This window comes from Musca domestica, unplaced genomic scaffold (assembly GCF_030504385.1).
Source record: "Musca domestica strain aabys unplaced genomic scaffold, Musca_domestica.polishedcontigs.V.1.1 1, whole genome shotgun sequence".
Lineage (NCBI taxonomy): Eukaryota > Metazoa > Arthropoda > Insecta > Diptera > Muscidae > Musca > Musca domestica.
The window spans coordinates 11,165,411-11,184,879 of NW_026712114.1; the positions used below are offsets into that span (position 1 = coordinate 11,165,411).

General features: G+C 36.1%; 2 protein-coding genes across 2 annotated transcripts in view; both read left to right on the plus strand.

Moving 5' to 3' along the window:
• The window catches only part of LOC101895402 (nicastrin), a 34,208-nt gene that overhangs the window by 6,840 nt on the left and 7,899 nt on the right, over positions 1–19,469 (plus strand). The window contains exons 4-5 of the mRNA XM_059118879.1: positions 15,107–15,926; positions 15,994–16,205. Of these exons, the coding sequence (XP_058974862.1) occupies positions 15,107–15,926; positions 15,994–16,205 (1,032 nt within the window). The remainder of the gene's footprint in view (positions 1–15,106; positions 15,927–15,993; positions 16,206–19,469) is intronic.
• Positions 3,670–8,287, plus strand: LOC131800966 (DNA-binding protein RFX2-like). Its single transcript, XM_059118872.1, has one exon. It carries the CDS (start codon positions 5,278–5,280, stop codon positions 7,987–7,989), a length of 2,712 nt encoding a protein of 903 aa, XP_058974855.1. The 5' UTR covers positions 3,670–5,277; the 3' UTR covers positions 7,990–8,287.

The following is a 19,469-nucleotide window of genomic DNA, read 5'->3' on the forward strand; positions in this document are numbered from 1 at the left end:
GCAGCTATCCAACTGCCTCATTTTTTGCCTAATGGACATTGAACATGCTGAATATTTAGGTCAGTGAGCCTATAAATCCCCGCACCAATAACTCAAGGTCCTAGGAGTCCACCATTTAATGTGAACTTCACATATGATTATCTTCGTATCATACTTAAGTATGCTGGGACTCAAGACAAAATTAACACAAACTCTGCTACCTCTCCCATAAAGGGTCAATATTTTGAGTAATAGATAGATATGGTATATAAACGCAGTACGATGTTCCACTATTCCTGAAACCTGCCCCACCAACCATCAAAATCTTCAAAAACTTAAATTAATATGCAGGGGGAGATGAACAAACTGCAATCAACTTCAGACTACTGTCATTTCTAAGCCACTCGTCCGACAGCTGTTAAAATTATTCCAGTGACACCTCACTATATTGTTTACAAGCGTACAAAATCATTTTGGCGAGAATTTTCCAGAAAAAAAGTTATTCGTGATGGAATTCAAGCGTGATAGTGTTATTTCTTTATATTTGGCTGGAAAACCACAAGTGGCTATCATTAGAGCTCTCCAGCATTTAAATGTGAATAAATCTTTTGTGTCTCGTACCATCGCTCGTTACCGTGATACTGGTAGCGTAGTCAAGACGTCAAGAAAGTGGACGGAAGAAACAGCAACATCAGCATAAATGGTTCGAAAAGTAAAGAAGCGACTGCGACTCGAAACCCGCGTCGCAGTAGCCAAAAAATGGCTCGTGAGCTGAACATATCACAATATTTCATTCGGCAAATGTTGAAAAATGAGCTCGGGGTAGAGGCATTGAAATTCCAAAAAGTGTAAGAAGTTACACCACAACAGAAGGAAAGTAGAGTCAGAGTTCGGCTCCTCTTTGCCGAAAGTGGTGAACTGCCGAATTTGGTTTTCTCCGATGAGAAAATATTCGTTGTCCAGCAGTTTGTAAACAAACAAAATGATCGTGTTTACTTGCCAAAGAGGTCAGCTGAAAATGTGTACTTCGGTTGGCTACCAGAACTCAAGCGCCGGCCATGGTGATGGTGTGGGCAGCCATAACAGCCGATGATAGCTCTCCGCTCGTATTTATCGACTGTGGCATCAGAATAAATGCCAAATATTTTCGCGAAAATATTCTGGAGAGTGTATTAAAGCCTTGGGCACGCAAACATTGTGGCCGCAGACCTTGGACATTCCAACAAGACTCAGCACCATCGCACTCAGCACGTGCCACCCAAAAATCGTTACAAAATGAGGTTCCTCGCTTCATTTCCAGCGCACAATAGCCATTAAATCTCCGGATACCAATCCGTTGGACTATTGTATCTGGAGTATTTTGGAAAACAAGGTTGGCACTAAAAAATATCAAAGTGTCGATCACCTCAAGCAAGCGCTTCGCTGGAAATGGCCAACATACCGCAGAGCAAAATTCGGGTAGCGTGTGACGGTTTTATTAGCCGTTTGGAGGCCATAATTCGTACCCAAGGTGACCAATTCGAACAAATCTAATTTATCTCTAAATAATTAATTTTAATTTAATTTAATACAATTAAAAAAAATGTAAAAATTATTGTTTTCGACTTTGTTGCAGTTTTTTTATCTCAACCTGCATTTTAAGAAACACCAAAAGGTGAATTCGGTCGAAAAGTCGATCCAAACATTATACAATGTGATATGGTTGTTGATAACTGTCTCTTAAATACCCGTACCTTTAATCTCAAGATCATAGAGGCGTTATGCGAAGAAACCCCTATTTAATCGAAAATTTTGAAGTTAAGTCTTCAAATCCATCTGCCGATATCGATTTCATATTTGTGGTACCCACTGTAACTTTCGAAGGAAGTTTAAACATTCTGACCCAAATTTACCACATTATATATGTCTGTCCATTTCTACCTCTGTCCGTTTTTGTTATGTGGTGCGGGAAATGTGTTGTATCGGTCCACCAACTTGCAAACCAAATCCGCTGCACTTTGGCACTTTAGGCTCTGGATGAACAGACTTTCTTTTGACAAAGAAGTGCAATTTAATCAATTGGTATAAGCCCTTATCTTGCGATCCCAACTTCGATGTCAACCTATAGCAGCTGGATTCAAAGTCGTAGTCTATATCTCAAACCGGATTCGGAGAGTGAATAAATATTACCCGTTTAGAGCAAAGGCATTCTACGTCTCTGGATATACTTCAATTTCGATTCTGATTTGCTGGACGAAGTCGACAATTACTCCGAAGCCCTCTTACTATTTAAAGAACTTTGAAGATCTCAACTGCAGGGGATATGAGCTTTCTCAAAAAAAAAAAAAAAAAAAAAAATTATAATAATAATAAATAAATCCCAATTTTTAAACCAATTGTTTCGCAATAATTTGGTTTTTTTATACCCTCCACCATGGGTGATACATTGTGATATATTAGATTCGTCATTCCGTCTATATCACTTTCAAATAGTCATCCGAAACCCCATAACATGTATACAGAGTGAGATAAAAAAAACTACAACAAAGTCAAACGCCATAATTTTAAATTTTTTTTTTTAATTTTATTGAATTAAGGCAAAAAATGTCGGAAATAGCATCAAATTTTAGGATAAGTTTAGATTTGTTCGACCTTTGGTCAATGAAACCTTCATACGCTGCCCGAATGTTACTCTGCGGTATTTTGACCCATTCCCGGCGAAGCGATTGCTTGATGTGATCGACACTTTGGTATAATAATAATATATACATAGGGTAAGTGCGCCTAAGTTCGGCATGTCCCAGTAGTCGGCAGTTTTGAAATTTAATCTTAAATAACTGTCAATTACCAAATAATGAAATAATTGCAGAAGAATGTCAACAGTGTTCTCTGCTCTCTTTCTCTAAAAAAAACAATGAGCTCCTATCATTTATTACGAGAGAATAACGGTTTTCGTCAGTGAGTGTCTTACGCGTGCGATAGTGCTTGTTTGTAAAGAAAAAAAAAATAGTGGTGGCGTCAACTTAATAATCAATTTAAGTACATTAAATTTAATACTTTTGGAATCAGAAATATTTTATAATAGTAAATAACAGTCTAAACATCATTTTATAACTTAAAAAAATACAATTCAAGCATTTCTCTGTTATATTATTAAATGCCGACATTAGGAACAGAAAAAAAGAGATTTGCCAGTAGTCGGCAGGGGGTGTCGATTACTAGAAAAATATCATATTTGACCAATTTCACCAAAACTTGAGAAAAGTATTAAAAAATAATCCAAAAACTACTCAAATAAAAAAATAGTTTTGAGTCGGCAGTTGCTTTTATATGTGCTTTTCGACCAACTTTTCTAAATTAAGTAGGTTTTTTAAATCAGCTATTCGACGTTTAAGATAGCGGTGGCATTTTTGAAAAAAAAATGTTGGCTATCTAAAGGAAAAAGATCAATTCACAAATTCCAAATGTAAGAATGGTATTTTTTTCTTTTTATTTATTTTAATTGAAAATCCATACGTTACCATACTATTCTTCTTCTTATACCTATATTTGGTTTAGAATGATATTTAAATAAATAAAACACTATTTAAAAACGAAATTAATTTCAAATTCTGTGAATTAGTAATACAGCATTATTTTATACTATTTGAAATAAAAAAAATATACAAAATAATATTTTTTTTACTGAAATACCATATGCCGACTACTGGCAAATAGATATGCCGAGCATTGGAAAATGGTGCCGACTACTGGCAAAATACTACTATTTTGGTAAAATTGCAAATTTTGCCAATTTAATAAAAACAAATTAAATTTTTGTTTATTTTTTCGAAAAGTAAACAAAATTTGGAATCTGAAAAACTTTATTTTTCTGCAATTGAAAGATTTCCCTCAGAATGTTGAAAGATTGAAAAATCGAAAATACTAAAACTGCCGACTACTGGTACACTTACCCTATACACCAGATTTTAAATGTCATAGCCTCGTATTTTTAATGTCAAGTCTTAAATCAAAATCTCAATACTCCCTCCTATTCAATAAAATATTCAAATGAGTGGTGAACATTTTTGGAAAAACATAACAAATAAATAACAACATTAGCAGTAATACATCCACCACCACCACTACCAGCACTATCATGACGGTTTTAATCGTCACCTTTATTACCACTGGTAATGGAAGAAAAACTGAACAGCAACAACACCAGCTAACAAAAATCGCCAACTGCAACACGCAATAGACTTGGCTAAACACAACATAAACACCCAACGGAAAAAAGGGATATTCTTCTCGAAGATAGGGGACAATAAAAAAAATACCAAATAAACAACTGCTGAAAACCCCGACCAACAATAAATGAAAATGAAAATTAGTTTTTTTTTTGTTATTTGGGAATTATGTATAAAACGACAACAATAACAATAGAAGAGTAGGGAGTGGGGGAGGGAGAGAATATAAACAATCACTCAAACCCAAGGAGAAAACAAAGCCGGGGGAGGGTTTTCGAGCTAGAAAACAAAAATTTTGGTTTGGTGAACACTTGTCGTTCGGCTTTTCGCCATCTGGTTGGCTGTCTGTTTATCTGCCAGGTCGTTTGATCCTTGCTCAAAAACTAGCGGACAAGTGCATTTGATAATGCCATTGTTCGGTGTTGGCCAAACGACTGCGCGAATGAGCCAAGTTAAACGTAGCGTGGCCGCATAACCAACAATCAACCCCCGACTATGAGCGAGCAACAAAATTAGGAACGACTTCAATCGATTCACTTGCCCCGTATTTGCGACACAGGCTAGTTGTGTACCTGCTGCCTGCTAACCTGCACACTAATACAGTCAATTTATATAGTTATATTTGTTCGGTGGATATACTATATGCTATATAGCAACGGCCAGTATTTGAGTTGGTTACCTTGGTAGCACCCTCAATTTTTAGGGAAGTTAACAACGGTCGCAGCAGCAGCGGCAGCGGTGGAACGAACAGTGACGGTGGAAAAACTCCAAACTCACATACATATATCCCAAGGAAAAACGTATCCTTAAAACGATTTGTAAACGTATACAGAACACCAAACGAATAACGTCATACTAGGATTTTCTTTCTCCTCTGTTTTGAGAATAATTAAAAAAAAAAGAAAAAAATATTCTGAAAAAATCGATTTGGAATTATTGCCAGGAAAAAAAACCTTGGCCCATGTAGTTTCGGATTCATTTTTAGCACTTGGATTACGCGTTTTAAATTTTTTTCACCCGATTTCCAGACGAAATCGAACTCAACCATACTCTTGGATAATTAGCACGAAATTAATCACACTTGGCAAATATGACCACGAGATTAGCTGCGGCACCTAGAAATTTTGTATTAACAACGGCTGGCAATACAACAACGGCCGCAACGGGAATCATAGACACAACATCGTCGTCGTCTCCTACACTGACAGTGGTGTCAAGTGAAACAACAGCCGTGGATACTATAACAACCGATACAAATGTTTTGCCCATTATTAATGCCACAACAAACGATATAACAGCCGTGCCGATAGAAACCCTGGTAACTAGGGACTCGACATCGCTGTGCTTCAATGGCGAGGAGTATCAGTTTATTACCACCGAACAATTGCAAGATATTATGACGCAAAAAACGCTGGTTACAACGGCGGCAGTAACGACATCAGCAGCAGCTACCACAACGGATCTGCAACAACAACCGGCCAACACCAGTCACCAACAACATAATCCTCATCATCAGCATCACCTTCATCAGGAAATAAATGGCCAGCAGTCTCCGTTATCATTGACCACAACGGAGGCCGCCACAGGGCCGACTAGTGTCCATCAGGACGAGGTGGCCGTAATTAATGTGGTCCTGCCCATGGATAATGCAGATGGCTCCAGCAACGAGGCACATCAGGCCACAATGGATACTTTGGCTGCCATTAAGGACGGTGTGGTTGATTTGGCAGCCCATCATCACAATCATCACCACACAGACCCCGAAGAAGGCAATTGTCCTCAGTTTATAACCGTCACGGTTTCAGCCCAAGATGCAGGACAAAATTACCAGGTCCAATATGTAGATGCTGAACAGCTGTATCATGCCAACTCGACACAAACTCAAATCTCCTATCCATTTTGTCCGCTGCAGGAATATCAAACACATCATCAAACATTTTACACCACTGCGGGAGATTTCAATGGCATTGCTGACCTTTCCATTAATGGGAATGGTGAAAACGGCACCGCCTCAATAATGCCCTATCTGGTGCCGGTGGAGGAGAATATGCTGCTAAACACCTCCTCCGAGGATGTACACAGCTCTCCACAAACACCCAATTCCACCTCCACCTCGGCCATGGGTTCGCAATGCTTGAATTTGATAACGGATCATGACGAGAATTCCATGGAGAACAATGAACACAACCATTTAATGGGTGGTTCCAATAAAATTGCTTCGGCCACAGTGAAATGGCTCTCCCAGAACTATGAAACCGCCGAGGGTGTGAGTTTACCCCGTTCTACACTCTACAGCCACTATATGCAACATTGTCAAGAGTGCAACATTGAACCGGTGAATGCTGCCAGTTTTGGCAAGTTAATACGTTCCGTATTTGCTGGTCTACGGACCCGGCGTTTGGGTACCCGTGGCAACTCGAAATATCATTACTATGGCATACGCATCAAATCTGATTCTCTGCTCAAAAATCATGAGGAAGAGAAATCGCCCCAGTCTCAGAAAATTCTACAACATTCCAAACACTCAGCAGCCGGGGTGGTCAGCAGTTCCATGCACAATTCTCAGAGCACCACATCGCCGGGAAAATTACAAAGTGGCAATACCAGTGATTCTTCACCAACATCTTCCTCATCCATCTCATCGCTGCACACTTCAAATCGAAAGTTGTCCAAGAAAATAATTTTCAAACCTGAAACCTTTGCCACCTGCTCACAGCTGTTGGGTGATGGCACAGGTGCTGTGCCCTGTTTTCCACTCATCGAATTGGATCACACCTTTCCACCGGAGATAAGCATTCAAGATGTGGATCTGTTTCGTGTGCGCTATCAGGAACATTGTGAGAAATTTTTGGAGGCCATATTAAATTTGGAATTTAATACCATTGAGTATTTGTGGCGTGATTTCTGGCAACAGGCGTCCGAACATCATCATTTGGACAAGTATTTGAGTAAACGGAAATGGGATTTCCTCTGTCTCTCGACGACAATACAAAAATTTGTCCAAGATATTGATTATCAGTTTTTCCAAAACATGGTTGATGTCATAATACCGGATGTCCTCAGATCCATGCCCAATGCCCTGACCCAGGCCATACGTAATTTTGCCTCCAACATGGAAATTTGGTTGAGTGACTGCATGTCCGGTGTGCCGGAGCAAATGATACAAATTAAAACCTCAACGGTATCGGCTTTTTGTCAAACCCTACGCCGCTACACATCGCTCAATCATTTGGCTCAAGCCGCCAAAGCGGTCTTGCAAAATAGCGCACAAATTTCACAAATGCTCAAGGATCTGTCGCGTGTCGATTTCCACAATGTCCAGGAGCAGGCCGCCTGGGTATGCCAATGTGATCCACAAATAGTGCAACAATTTGAAAATGATTTCAAAACAACGCTACAACAGAAAAGTTCCCTCGAACAATGGGCTTCCTGGTTGCAATTGGTTGTGGACACAGCGCTACAGGAATATCAGGGTAAACCTACATATCCCAAAGCGGCCAGGCAATTTCTGCTGAAATGGTGTCTCTACAGTTCAATGGTAATACGGGATCTCACGCTACGTTCGGCACCAAGTTTTGGTAGTTTCCACTTGATCCGCCTGCTTTACGATGAGTATATGTTCTATTTGGTGGAGCACAAAATTGCCCAGGCACAACAGAAAACCACAATTGCTGTTATTTGTGATCGCAATGAGCGGAATTTGAATATTGAATTGGATTATCAATTGGAGTTTATTAATTCAGCTGATACGTCATCTTCGTTGCACTCGGAGCCAGAGGCAAAACGTATGAAACACAATTGAAAATGTCAAAATGGGAGATAAGTTGATTACTGAGTGAGAGAGAGAGTAAGGAATCCATGAAACACAAATAAGAATACTATCTCTAAGAGTTAAGTTGATAACTGAGAGTTAGTGAGATATCCACAACAAAAACTCTTTGTGAAAACAAACTCATAATATTTGAATGAGATTCTCACTAATGAGAATAACAATTAATAATTCTCTGTAACCGGAGAAAAATCAGTGCAGTGCCTAAAATAAGAGAACAAATTAAAGAACATTAAACTATAATAAAAATATATAAGAATAATATAAAAATCAGTGCATTATCTAAAAAATATAATATATAAAAACTTATATATTTAGTTTTATAAAAAAACGAATTTCCTGATTTTAATATGGAAATATTTTTAATTAGAAGATCATGTAGAGAAAAATGCAAAAAAAAAAAAAATATATATATATATTGGGAATATTTTGGAGATTAAACAAGAAAATATGTGAATCTATAAAAAACTTTAAAATGAAAAATGCCAATTAAAAAAAAAAAAACATTGAAGAAGTGAATTTTTGTTGTTATTCTATCATAAATGGGACTCCAATTATAGACATTTTTGCTATTGGATGAGTGTGATGAAAAGATTTATAATTTTTAGATAGTTTGAAGTGTGTTTTAAGTAAAAAGTGGTCTGAAAGTAAAATAGTCGCAACATTTATTTGTAACCCTCATCTTGTATTCAAAAGAAAAAAAAAGCAAATCCGGTATGTCGTGGGAATCACATTTTTTTTAGAATTAATTTCTGTAAATTTCTATCTGTAACTTTGCGAAGATAAAAAAAAACATTAGAAAAAAACTTTTACAAAATTTTCCTTGTTTTGTGCATTTCAGATAAAATGTCTGTGTTTCAAATGTGACCCGATAAAAGAAGTTTATTTAAGGTTTATATCTTCGCAATCAATTGGTAGTCTTTTTTATCACATTGATTTCTCTACAGAATATTCTAAGAAATAGTAAAGAAAAGAAAAATAATTTTCTCATTTATATCCTGAGAAAGGGACAATTTCTTATCAAACAAGTTTAGTAAAAAACATATTTTTACACCTTTAGCCATGTGGCTGCGAATGGTACGTATCATTTGATATTGCCACAGTGTGCCTCATAGAAATAACAACTTAAGGTCCTATGTCTCTTCGGCATATTTTTAGTCAATCGAGCGTTGTCCGACCGCGTGTCTGGCTAACCATAACCTCTATAAAATATATGCGGCTCTTTTCGAACTTCGCACCTCCCAATCGTTTTACCATTCGGCCCTAGGTCTCTTTGAACGAAAACCGTTTTAACACATTTGTACTCGAACTAGCGGTGTCCGTCCTAACGCCCATTAAATGTATGCGAATCTTGGTGAACTTCGCACCTCCGAATCGTTTTACCAATACATCTGGTGTAAAGATGAAATATATAGGACCACTTCTTCTGGAACCTCTCACATTATCGATCTTCGCATCTTCATCTTCGTAAAGATGAAATATATCGGACCACTTCCTCTGAAACCTCCCACACAGAGGTTAAAAGTTTAGAAGAGTTTAACCTCTTGTAATGAGTTTTTGTTTGAATGTCCTTCAAATTAGTTAATTCCCACAATCGAAAACCACTAAGCTATTCCCCTAATATTAGTGAACCAATAACGAAAAAATACAACAACAACTTTTAGTAATCCAAACATCGAGTGAGATTTGAATTTAATACATCTCAATTTATTAAAGAACTTACATATATTTTTGAAATTTTTGTCAACTGAATATTTTTTTAATTGGCTGATATTCCAGCAACAAACAAAAACAAGCAATAATTATATTGACGAAAAAAATATTTATATATTACCAAATAACATATCCTTAGGAATAAAAAATCTCATAGGGGATCGAATATTTGAAAATTAAATAACATTTCGAAGTAAATTATGAAGCAAAACAATTTTAAATTTAAAGCAATAAAAAATGTAGATAATTTTAACAACAGTTTTCAAATAAAAGAAACATAAGTGCTCAAAATAAAAAATATAAATGATTAAAAGAAAAATTAAAAAGAAATATTTTAAATTATATTATCGTTGAAAAATAAGAGTGATCAGCATATAAAAAATTATGAAGGAATTTGCAATTAAAAATACAATAAAATATTGGCAATTTAAATCATTTTATGATAATTTCATCTTTTTTTGTAATTTTTTATTTATTTTAATATAAAATACAACAATCGAAAAAAAATAATTCGATCCCAACCATATTTCTACAAAATCTATTATTGGTGGCCTTAAAGTGCAATACAATTATAACTACAACTATTACTCAAAATCGTAACAAATTTAAAGTGCCTTCATTCATTTGTATTTTGCTCACAATAACATATATTGATGTTATTTTAGAAACAACCAAAATACTCAAATTTATAATGCGCTCAATATTATTACAAATATAGTTTAAGATGAACATGAATTTCATATAACCAACCAAAAAACACACAAAATGGAAACCTATTCTAGTCGAATATTTTATAAGTAACTTATAATTGTATTAATAGAAAAAACACAATGTATGAATTTTCATATTGCAGTTTAACAATAATAATAAAAAACAATTAGCAATACTATGCAATTTTTGGAGTTTCTTTAAATTGGAAATGGGACTAGCGTAGATTATAAAGAGGAAATACATATAGGGTGAGATAAAAAAACGGCAACCAACTTCGGACTGCTGTCATCTCGAAGCCACTCGTCCGACAGCTGTTACAATTATTTCAGTGGAAGAGGAAGTACATACAGGGTGGGATGAAAAAACGGCAACCAATTTCGGACTGCTGTCATCTCTAAGCCACTCGTCCGACAGCTGTTAAAATTATTCCAGTGACAGCTCATTATATTGTTTACAAATTTTCCAGAAAAAGTTATTCGTGATAGAATTCAAGCGTGATAGTGTGATTTCTTTATATTTGGCTGCAAAACCACAAGTGGCTATCGTTAGAGCACTCCATCATTTAAATGTGAATAAATTTTTTGTGTCTCGTACCATCACTCGTTACTGTGATACCTGTAGTGTAGTCCGACGTAAAGGAAGTGGACGGAAGAAAACAGCAACATCAGCAATAATTGTTCGAAAAGTAAAGAAGATACTTGATCAAAACCCGCGTCGTAGTGGCCGAAAAATGGCTCGTGAGATGAACATATCGCAATATTTCATTCGGCAAATATTGAAAAATGAGCTCGGGGTGAAGCCATTGAAATTCCAAAAAGTGCAAGAACTTACACCGCAACAGAAAGAAAATAGAGCTAAAGGGTTGATTCGCTTGGCCGAATTTGGTTATCTCCGAAGAGAAAACATTCGTTGTTCAGCAGTTTGTAAACAAACAAAATGATCGTGTTTACTTGCCAAAGAGGTCGGTTGGCCACCAGAACTCAAGCGCCGGCCATGGTGATGGTGGTCGCTCTCCGCTCGTATTAATCGACCGTGGCATCAGAATAAATGCCGAATATTATCGCGAAAATATTCTGGAGGGTGTATTAAAGCCTGTGTCGATCACCTCAAGCAAGCGCTTCGCCGGAAATGATCCAAAATACCGCAGAGCAACATTCGGGCAGCGTGTGACGGTTTCATTGGCCATTTGAAGGCCATAATTCGTGCTAAACGTGATCAATTCTAACAAATCTAAACATATTCTAAAATTTCATGCTATTTCCAACATTTTTTGCTTGCATTTAATAAAATTAAAAAAAAAATGTATAAATTATGGCGTAATGGCTTTATTGCAGTATTTTTATCTCACCCTGTAAAATACCGATATACATATTGGTATACGCAAAATTAAATAAAGAAAATCTAACATTTATATCCAGTTTTACGGGAAATCATAAATTCCATATTCATATCAGGTTTCTGGTTGAGAGACATTTATAGATATAGAAAGAATCGCTGACTTGTTTCGCAAGTTATGAAAGATAAAAGTATTGAAAATTGTGATCGTTTGTGGGTGAGGTATTAGAAGGGGTTCGCAGATATTACCTTCAGAACAGATCTTGTGTTAGCAAAAATGTATGTGGGAAATTTGAAGTGAGTTGGATGCTTATTCCACTTTTTTTTGAGCGCTTGTTTTTCAAAATCATGATTCCTATGTGGGGAATGTACCAGAGGAAATTGTCCCATCTCTACCACCTTTATAACAAATCTTGTGGTGATGGAAATATTGAGATGTACCAAGTCTGAATGGAATCGTGTGTTAGTTCCGCGCTTTTTGTGCTTCATGGATATTCAAAATGTTGACCCTTTGCGGGGGAGGTACCAAGGGAGTATACCGATATATCCCATATTCACACCTTTTTATCAAAAAAAAAAAAAAAAAAAAAAAATATTCCCTAATTCTTTTGATCAATTTTTCCTGGGTATTTTTTCGAGTTGATTCTTGAAAGTAATAAAAAATTTGTCTGTTTTATTTTCGACATTTTTCCGAATTCTCTGCAAGATTTCTTATAATTTCCCTCTCCAGTAGACAGTCTGGTAATGAAAAATTCCAAGTGGATTTGTGTGTACTGAGTTTGTACATCAAAATCTCAAAAGAGTTTCGGGTTCTCAGGCCAAACTTTTTAAGGCCTTTGTATAGCTTTTTGGATATCCCACACCAAACGGATATTTTGAAGGTCTCAACCATATTATTAAACTGAATCTGTCGCCAATTCATTATTTTTGTTTGAATTGACATATGGCTAAAGTCCCAAAATTTAAAGACATTTAGACATCTGAAACTTTTTTATACCCTCTACAAACTCCCCGAAGTACTCATGTTAGACCGTGTATAGTAGGAAGGTGCAGTTCCTTTATCGGAACATGGCCTATATAGACATTATTATTACTTTGTTTTGTATTCGGAATGGTTGAGTTTGTAATGGGATCAATCTTCTGTGAAAGTTGCAGAATACTGGTTTTGATATATTAATCATATAGCCGCAGTCAGACAAGCTGAATAAGTTACATAATAGGCCTTCTGACCTCACAATTTTATATGCTTGAGTTTGTTAGAAGTTTGACAAAGCCGAAACTGAAGATGTTTTTCTTCTATTTTCATAAATTTAGTTTTTTTTCGGTGCGCTACTGCCAATTATTACCTCACACTCTGTTGTGTCACCATATGTTGACCAAATGACTCTACACCGATCCATGATGCAACCAACCTAAACAAAATTCCCATCGTATATCATCTCAAATGAATGACACCCCCGAATGCACTGTGAAAATGCTTCATTCAAATGTTCGATTTCAAACATGAAAATATAACTGCAACAATTTGCCATATGGTGGAAACACACGCACACACAATGAGTATTGGCTGGCTGACAGGTAATGACACTGGCTGGAGTTGCTGCTACCCACACAGGACACACACACCTGCCGCAAAAACTAAAAAAAAAAAAACATTAAAACGGAACTAAATGTTATGATGCAGTTACAAGTTGCCCATTTGCTGATAGGGGAAATGTGTTTTAGATCGGTCAACTCGAAAGAGAGTGAGAGAGAGAGAGGGAGTGAGAGTTTTGTAAATGATGCATAATTACACACAAATTATTTCGCTTAAGAGGATCAAAGTATATGTCGAGGGATAGTTTTATTGTCTTCCCATGTTTTTTAAATTTTGAAATGAGTGAGTTTTTGTGAGTATTTGAGCTGACATTTGGTGCTGTTATCTTAAATGGGGTGTCATTTTTATTGTTTCATCTTCTTTGTTGCCATTTGATCTGAGAACTTTTTTGTTTCAAGTTTGGGTGGTTTCCATTTGTTAACCCAAAATATGCAAATGTATGGGAAAATATTACAGTTATTTTAAAATATACGTATATTGAGAGATATTTGAATATTAAATCTAATTTAAAATTTTTTGCTCGAAATACTACGTTGTGGAAAGTTCCAAATGAACTGGGAACTTCTTCATTCTATATAAGAATTTGAAATGTTTTGAAGTCAACATTTTCTACCATTAACAGTTTCTTTTTGAGAGATTAAGGTAGTTTTATTCTCGTTTGCAAGGAAACTTTGAAAAGTAAATATACAGAATCCCTGCAAACACTTGCAAGCAAACAACTAATTTGTTACAACAAAACAATTTGTCCGCAATAAAATGAAATGAAGCACCCAAAAATTTAATATGAGCCGAGATTCCAAAATAATGTTTTTTTTTTTAATTGCTTAACCTAATATACTGGGTGAGAGGAAAAAACTGCAACCAACTTCAGACTGCTGTCATTTCAAAGCCACTCGTCCGACAGTTGTTAAAATTATTTCAGTGACAGCTCATGTATACTTGGCAAAGAAGTCAGCTGAAAATATGCACCTTCGTTTGGCCACCAGAACACAAGCGCCGGTCATGGTGATGGTGTGGTCGCCATAACAGCCAATGGACGCTCTCCGCTCGTATTGATCGACCGTGGCATCAGAATAAATGTCGAATATTATCGCGAAAATATTCTGGAGGGTGTATTAAAGCCTTGGACATTCCAATCGCACTCAGCATGCGCCACCCAAGAATGGCTACAAAATGAGGTTCCTCGCTTCATTTGCAGCGCACAACGACCACCTAAATCTCCGGATATCAATCCGTTGGACTATTGTGTCTGGAGTATTTTGAAAGCAAAGTTGGCACTAAAAATACCAAAGTGTCCATCTCCTCAAGCAAGCTCTTCGCCGGGAATGGGCCAAAATACCCCAAAGCAACATTCGGGCATGTGACTGTTTCATTGGCCGCTTGAAGGTCACTGTGGCCGTAAAATAGCCAATTCGAACAAATCTAAACTTATTCTAAAATTTAATGCTATTTCCGACATTTTTTGCTTTCATCCAATAAAAGTAAAAATTATGGCGTTTGACTTTATTGCAGTTATTTTATCTTACCATAAGGAGAAGAAGAAGAAAAAAAGAGAGAACAAGAATATGCAAAAAAAGACAAATTTCTATCTCCAACTGCTCTCTTTAAAAAAAAAAGGATTTTTTATTAAATTTCAATTTTATTTAAAATTGTTTTAATATGGATTTTTATAAACTTTCAATTATATGGAAAATTATTTTAATATAATAATTAAACATTTTCAATTTCTTGCAGGTGTTGGTGCAATGGACTCCCTAACCGGCTATACAATTCTCGTCAGTGTGGCCCACACCCTATCACGTCTGCTGAGCGACAAGAAACAATTACAAAATTCCAATTTGAATATTCTCTTTATGATATTCAATGGTGAATCCTATGACTATATTGGTTCACAAAGATTCGTCTATGATTTGGAAAATTTATATTTCCCCAAACCCTCAACACACACGGCCCCCATTACATTTGATAATATTGAATTTATTTTAGATTTGGGTACATTCGATGATATCACAAATATTAAATTGCACACCCTTTCCGAATTCCCCCAGGCCAAAACATTGTTGACGAAACTACAAAAATATGGCAATACCCCGAAATATGATTTCAATATCAATTTCCAAAGTTCAGTGGGCTATCAAATGCCACCAACATCGGCACAATCTTTCCTAAGGAAAAATCTCTCATTTCCTGCTGCAATTCTGAATGGCCCGCCGAAAAATCGTTTCTATCATTCCGTCTATGATGATGGGGCGAATTTAAAATATAATTATACAAATTCCTCATTGGACTATACGAAATTGATGGGACAAAATGACGCTTTGAAATATTTCCACAGCGAAGATGTGCAAATGAAAATTCGCAATGTCTCCGCGGTCATTGCAATGTCTTTGTACGAAATGTTGGCGGGCAAGGAATACATTGGTGAAGAGCTACCTAGCCCGGTGTTGATTGATGAAATCCTATACTGTTTTATAAAATCACAAAATTGTCCCCTCTTTTTTGCCGCCTCAAAGCCAAATAGTTTTACAAAGTTGCCTTTGATTGCACCAAATCGGTGAGTATTAAAACATTTTTATTTTTGAATAAAGGATTTCAATCAAATCAAAATTCTATATTTTCAGCTACATAAGTGTAAATAGAGATAGCCAGGAGGCCACAATTTGGACTTATCGCATCATGGGCTATTTGTTGTCCCAAAAAATACCCAATGCCAGCCAGGAGAATTGCACTCAATTGCCAAAATATTGGTTTGCTGGCTATAACAAAAAGGGAGAATGTGGTATAACCACACAAAACTTTTCTCTAGCCTTAAGTCCTGCATTTATCATAGAAAGTAAGTAATGATTACACTAAACAATTTGTGGTGGGTATTTTATGAAAATACATCTCGAGACTGTTGAGGAAAACATTTGTACTGTTGTGTCCCGTGGACGCGTTTTTTTTTTGTCATCAAAGTATTGCTCATTTTTTTGGATTTTTGCAAGCAGGATTCTATATTTAATTTTAATAATGCCTTTTAAAGAGTCTGTGGTGTAAATAAATAGTATTATGGACGTATTTACTGTCATAAAAGTATTGCTTCATTTTTTGCATTTAGGGAAGCCAAATTCTATCTTTTATTGAAATAAGGTCTGGTTTGTGTAGCAGGCTTAAATTACTGCTTTATATAGAATGTATAAGTAAAAGTCTTAAATTAGAATAGCTTCTAAATACACTTTTTTAGGTAGAACTCCTTATAGCTCCTTTCTTTTGAGAGAGATAGAGAGATTAGGGTTATATTGATATATTTTTTATTTACAATCAACTTTACATTAATTCAAAGACATCAGGCCAAAAAAAACTTGATAAAATCACATTATATCGAATTATGTTATCACAAGTTTTAAGTTATCATTACTCTTCATTAAATCATCATAAATCATTAAGTCTTCTACAGGTATCTAATTTTTCTAACTATGGGTCTTCCATAAATAGAAGGCTCTCTTGAGATCTATTGGTTTAAGCCATTTTCAGATCCTAGGGTAACATTTGAATGTCATCTAAACCATCATATGGTGAAAAAACTCCCCCAAAATGGCGTGTCACAGAGAACACACACGATCTAGACAGGAAGGTCCAATGCTATAAGATAGAGCCTCTTGATAAGGAAGCCTATCAGGCGTTCATACTGATGCAGCCACAGGTATTCATACTGATGCAACCTAGAACATCGTCTGCCTAGACAAACCATGGTAATTTTGGCACAATTACGTTTAGGATGATGCTGTCGTCTCAATTCATATTGTTCACGATTTGATGAAGATGTATGAAATGTCTGCCAGTCGTATGACACAGACCCGCAAACCTACCCCACTCACTTTAGAGGATCTTTGGTTAGAGCCAGCTTAATCATCTTTGAAAACTATTCTTTAAAAATCCAGGATTAGGGACATGGTCTATGAAAAAATATTCTTTAAGAATCCACGTCTATGGACCTGATGGTCTTTGAAAAAAGATTCTTTAAAAATGCGGGTTTAAAGACCTGATGATCTTTGAAAGAATATTCTTTAAAAATATTTAAAGGCCTGATGATCCTCGAAAATATTCGTTAAAAATCCAAGTTTAAAGACCTGATGATTTTTGAAAAAATATTCTTTAAAAATCCGAGTTAAAGACCTGATGATCTTTGAAAAAATATTCTATAAAAATCCAATTTTAAAGACCTGATGATCTTTAAAAAAATTCTTTAAAAATCCTCGTTTAAAGACCTGATGATTTTTGAAAAAATATTCTTTAAAAATCCAAGTTTAAAGACCTGATGATCTTTAAAAAAATTCTTTAAAAATTCACGTTTAAAGACCTGATAATTTTTTAAAAAATAATCTTTAAAAATCCAAGTTTAAAGACCTGATGATCTTTGAAAAAAAAATTCTTTAAAAATCAACGTTTAAAGACCTGATAATTTTTGAAAAAATATTCTTTAAAAATCCCAGTTTAAAGACCTGATGATCTTTGAAAAAAAAATTCTTTAAAAATCCACGTTTTGTTGGGAATAGACCCAACCCCATAGACGATGATATCGATATGGACCTTATCGATCTCGATAATTAAAACTATCGATGAGGTCACATCGTCAAGGAGTTTTGGTTGGCACTCTTCTTCTTGAAGTTTAGAAAAGTGGATCGCCAGATCAAGATTGTGAATTTTTTATAAATAAAAGGTTGACCGACAGAGTCATTTTAACTTTGAAATAATAATTATTAAAGTGCTTTTTCTTTTGTGCAGACAACAAACGTAAGTATCGCCAGAATACTTTTGTGTTTGTTTGTAGTTCGCTAAACAATATTGTTGTTCGTCTTTGTGCAACAATAAATTCCAGCTCAAAATCTACTCAGTAGAATTTGAACCACAACAAGTCCATACGACGGTATTGGAACTTGTACATGGTCCTTCGAGCCGGATTATAGGTGAAATAATTTAAATTGAATTCATCATTGAATAAAATGACATCAGTGTCCTCGGCATTTAGCGAAGAATTAGGATCCCCCGAACCATGGATGTGATGTGAATGATGATGATGAAGGTGGGAATGTAGTTGGTGGTGATTGCTGTGATGATTTTGATGATGAACATGATCATGCTGATGATTGTTGTTGTTGTGAGTCTGACAGTGTACCAAGGGATTCGGATGTGAGGACATCTGTATACCCAATTCGATGGGATCGATTTCGGTAACATAGTAGGGAGTTGTTGCCGTTGTTGTGCCGTGTCCAGTGTGACTGTTCCCCGCTGTTGCTGATACGGTTGTATTATTAACCTGGTGCAAACCGCTTTCATTGACCGCAACATCTTTATGTATTGGATTGAGGTAATCATTGTCCAGCAGAACATCCTGATATGTGCTAATTATCGGCTGATGATGATTTACCGATTGTACTTCCACCTCTCGATGAATTCCATTTAAAATTTGGCCAGCAGTTTTTCGTAATTCTTCTTCGGACAGCAATTCATTGTAGGGCAGATCATGTAAACTTTGAGAATGGTGAGGAGGATGATGATGATGGTGTTGTTGTTGATGAACATTGGCTTGATGCAATGTCGTCCGATGATGACTATTCTGCTGATGCTGGGCATGATAATGTTGGTGGTGTGGCAATGAAACATCTTTGGCTGTGGTTGTTGTGTGTCCCTGCTGCAACATTTCCTGTTGTATTGCAGCTGCTGCCACAGCAGCTTCATCATACAAACAGGCATCTTGGGAAGAACCATCATGTGAGTGACTTTGGTGTCTTGTACTGTTGGAGGAGGATTGTTGTTTTTTCTGTTGTTGTTGTTGTTGATGTTGCTGGACAAGTCGTTCACGATTCATTGACTCCATTTTGAAAAATAAATCCAAACGCTGTTTTTTATGTTCCCAGGCCAATACGTTCTCAGCAGAATCTCCACTTGATATTGTCCACAGGTGACCGGCACCCTGAGGAGCTTTGTGTCCTTTGCGAAAATGCGGGTTTATTGATAGATTGTGCCTTACAGAGTTCTTCCAACGATCATCATTGGACTTATAATAAGGAAAACGGTCATTTTTCCAGAAAAATTTGTGAAATATTTATTGTCTTAT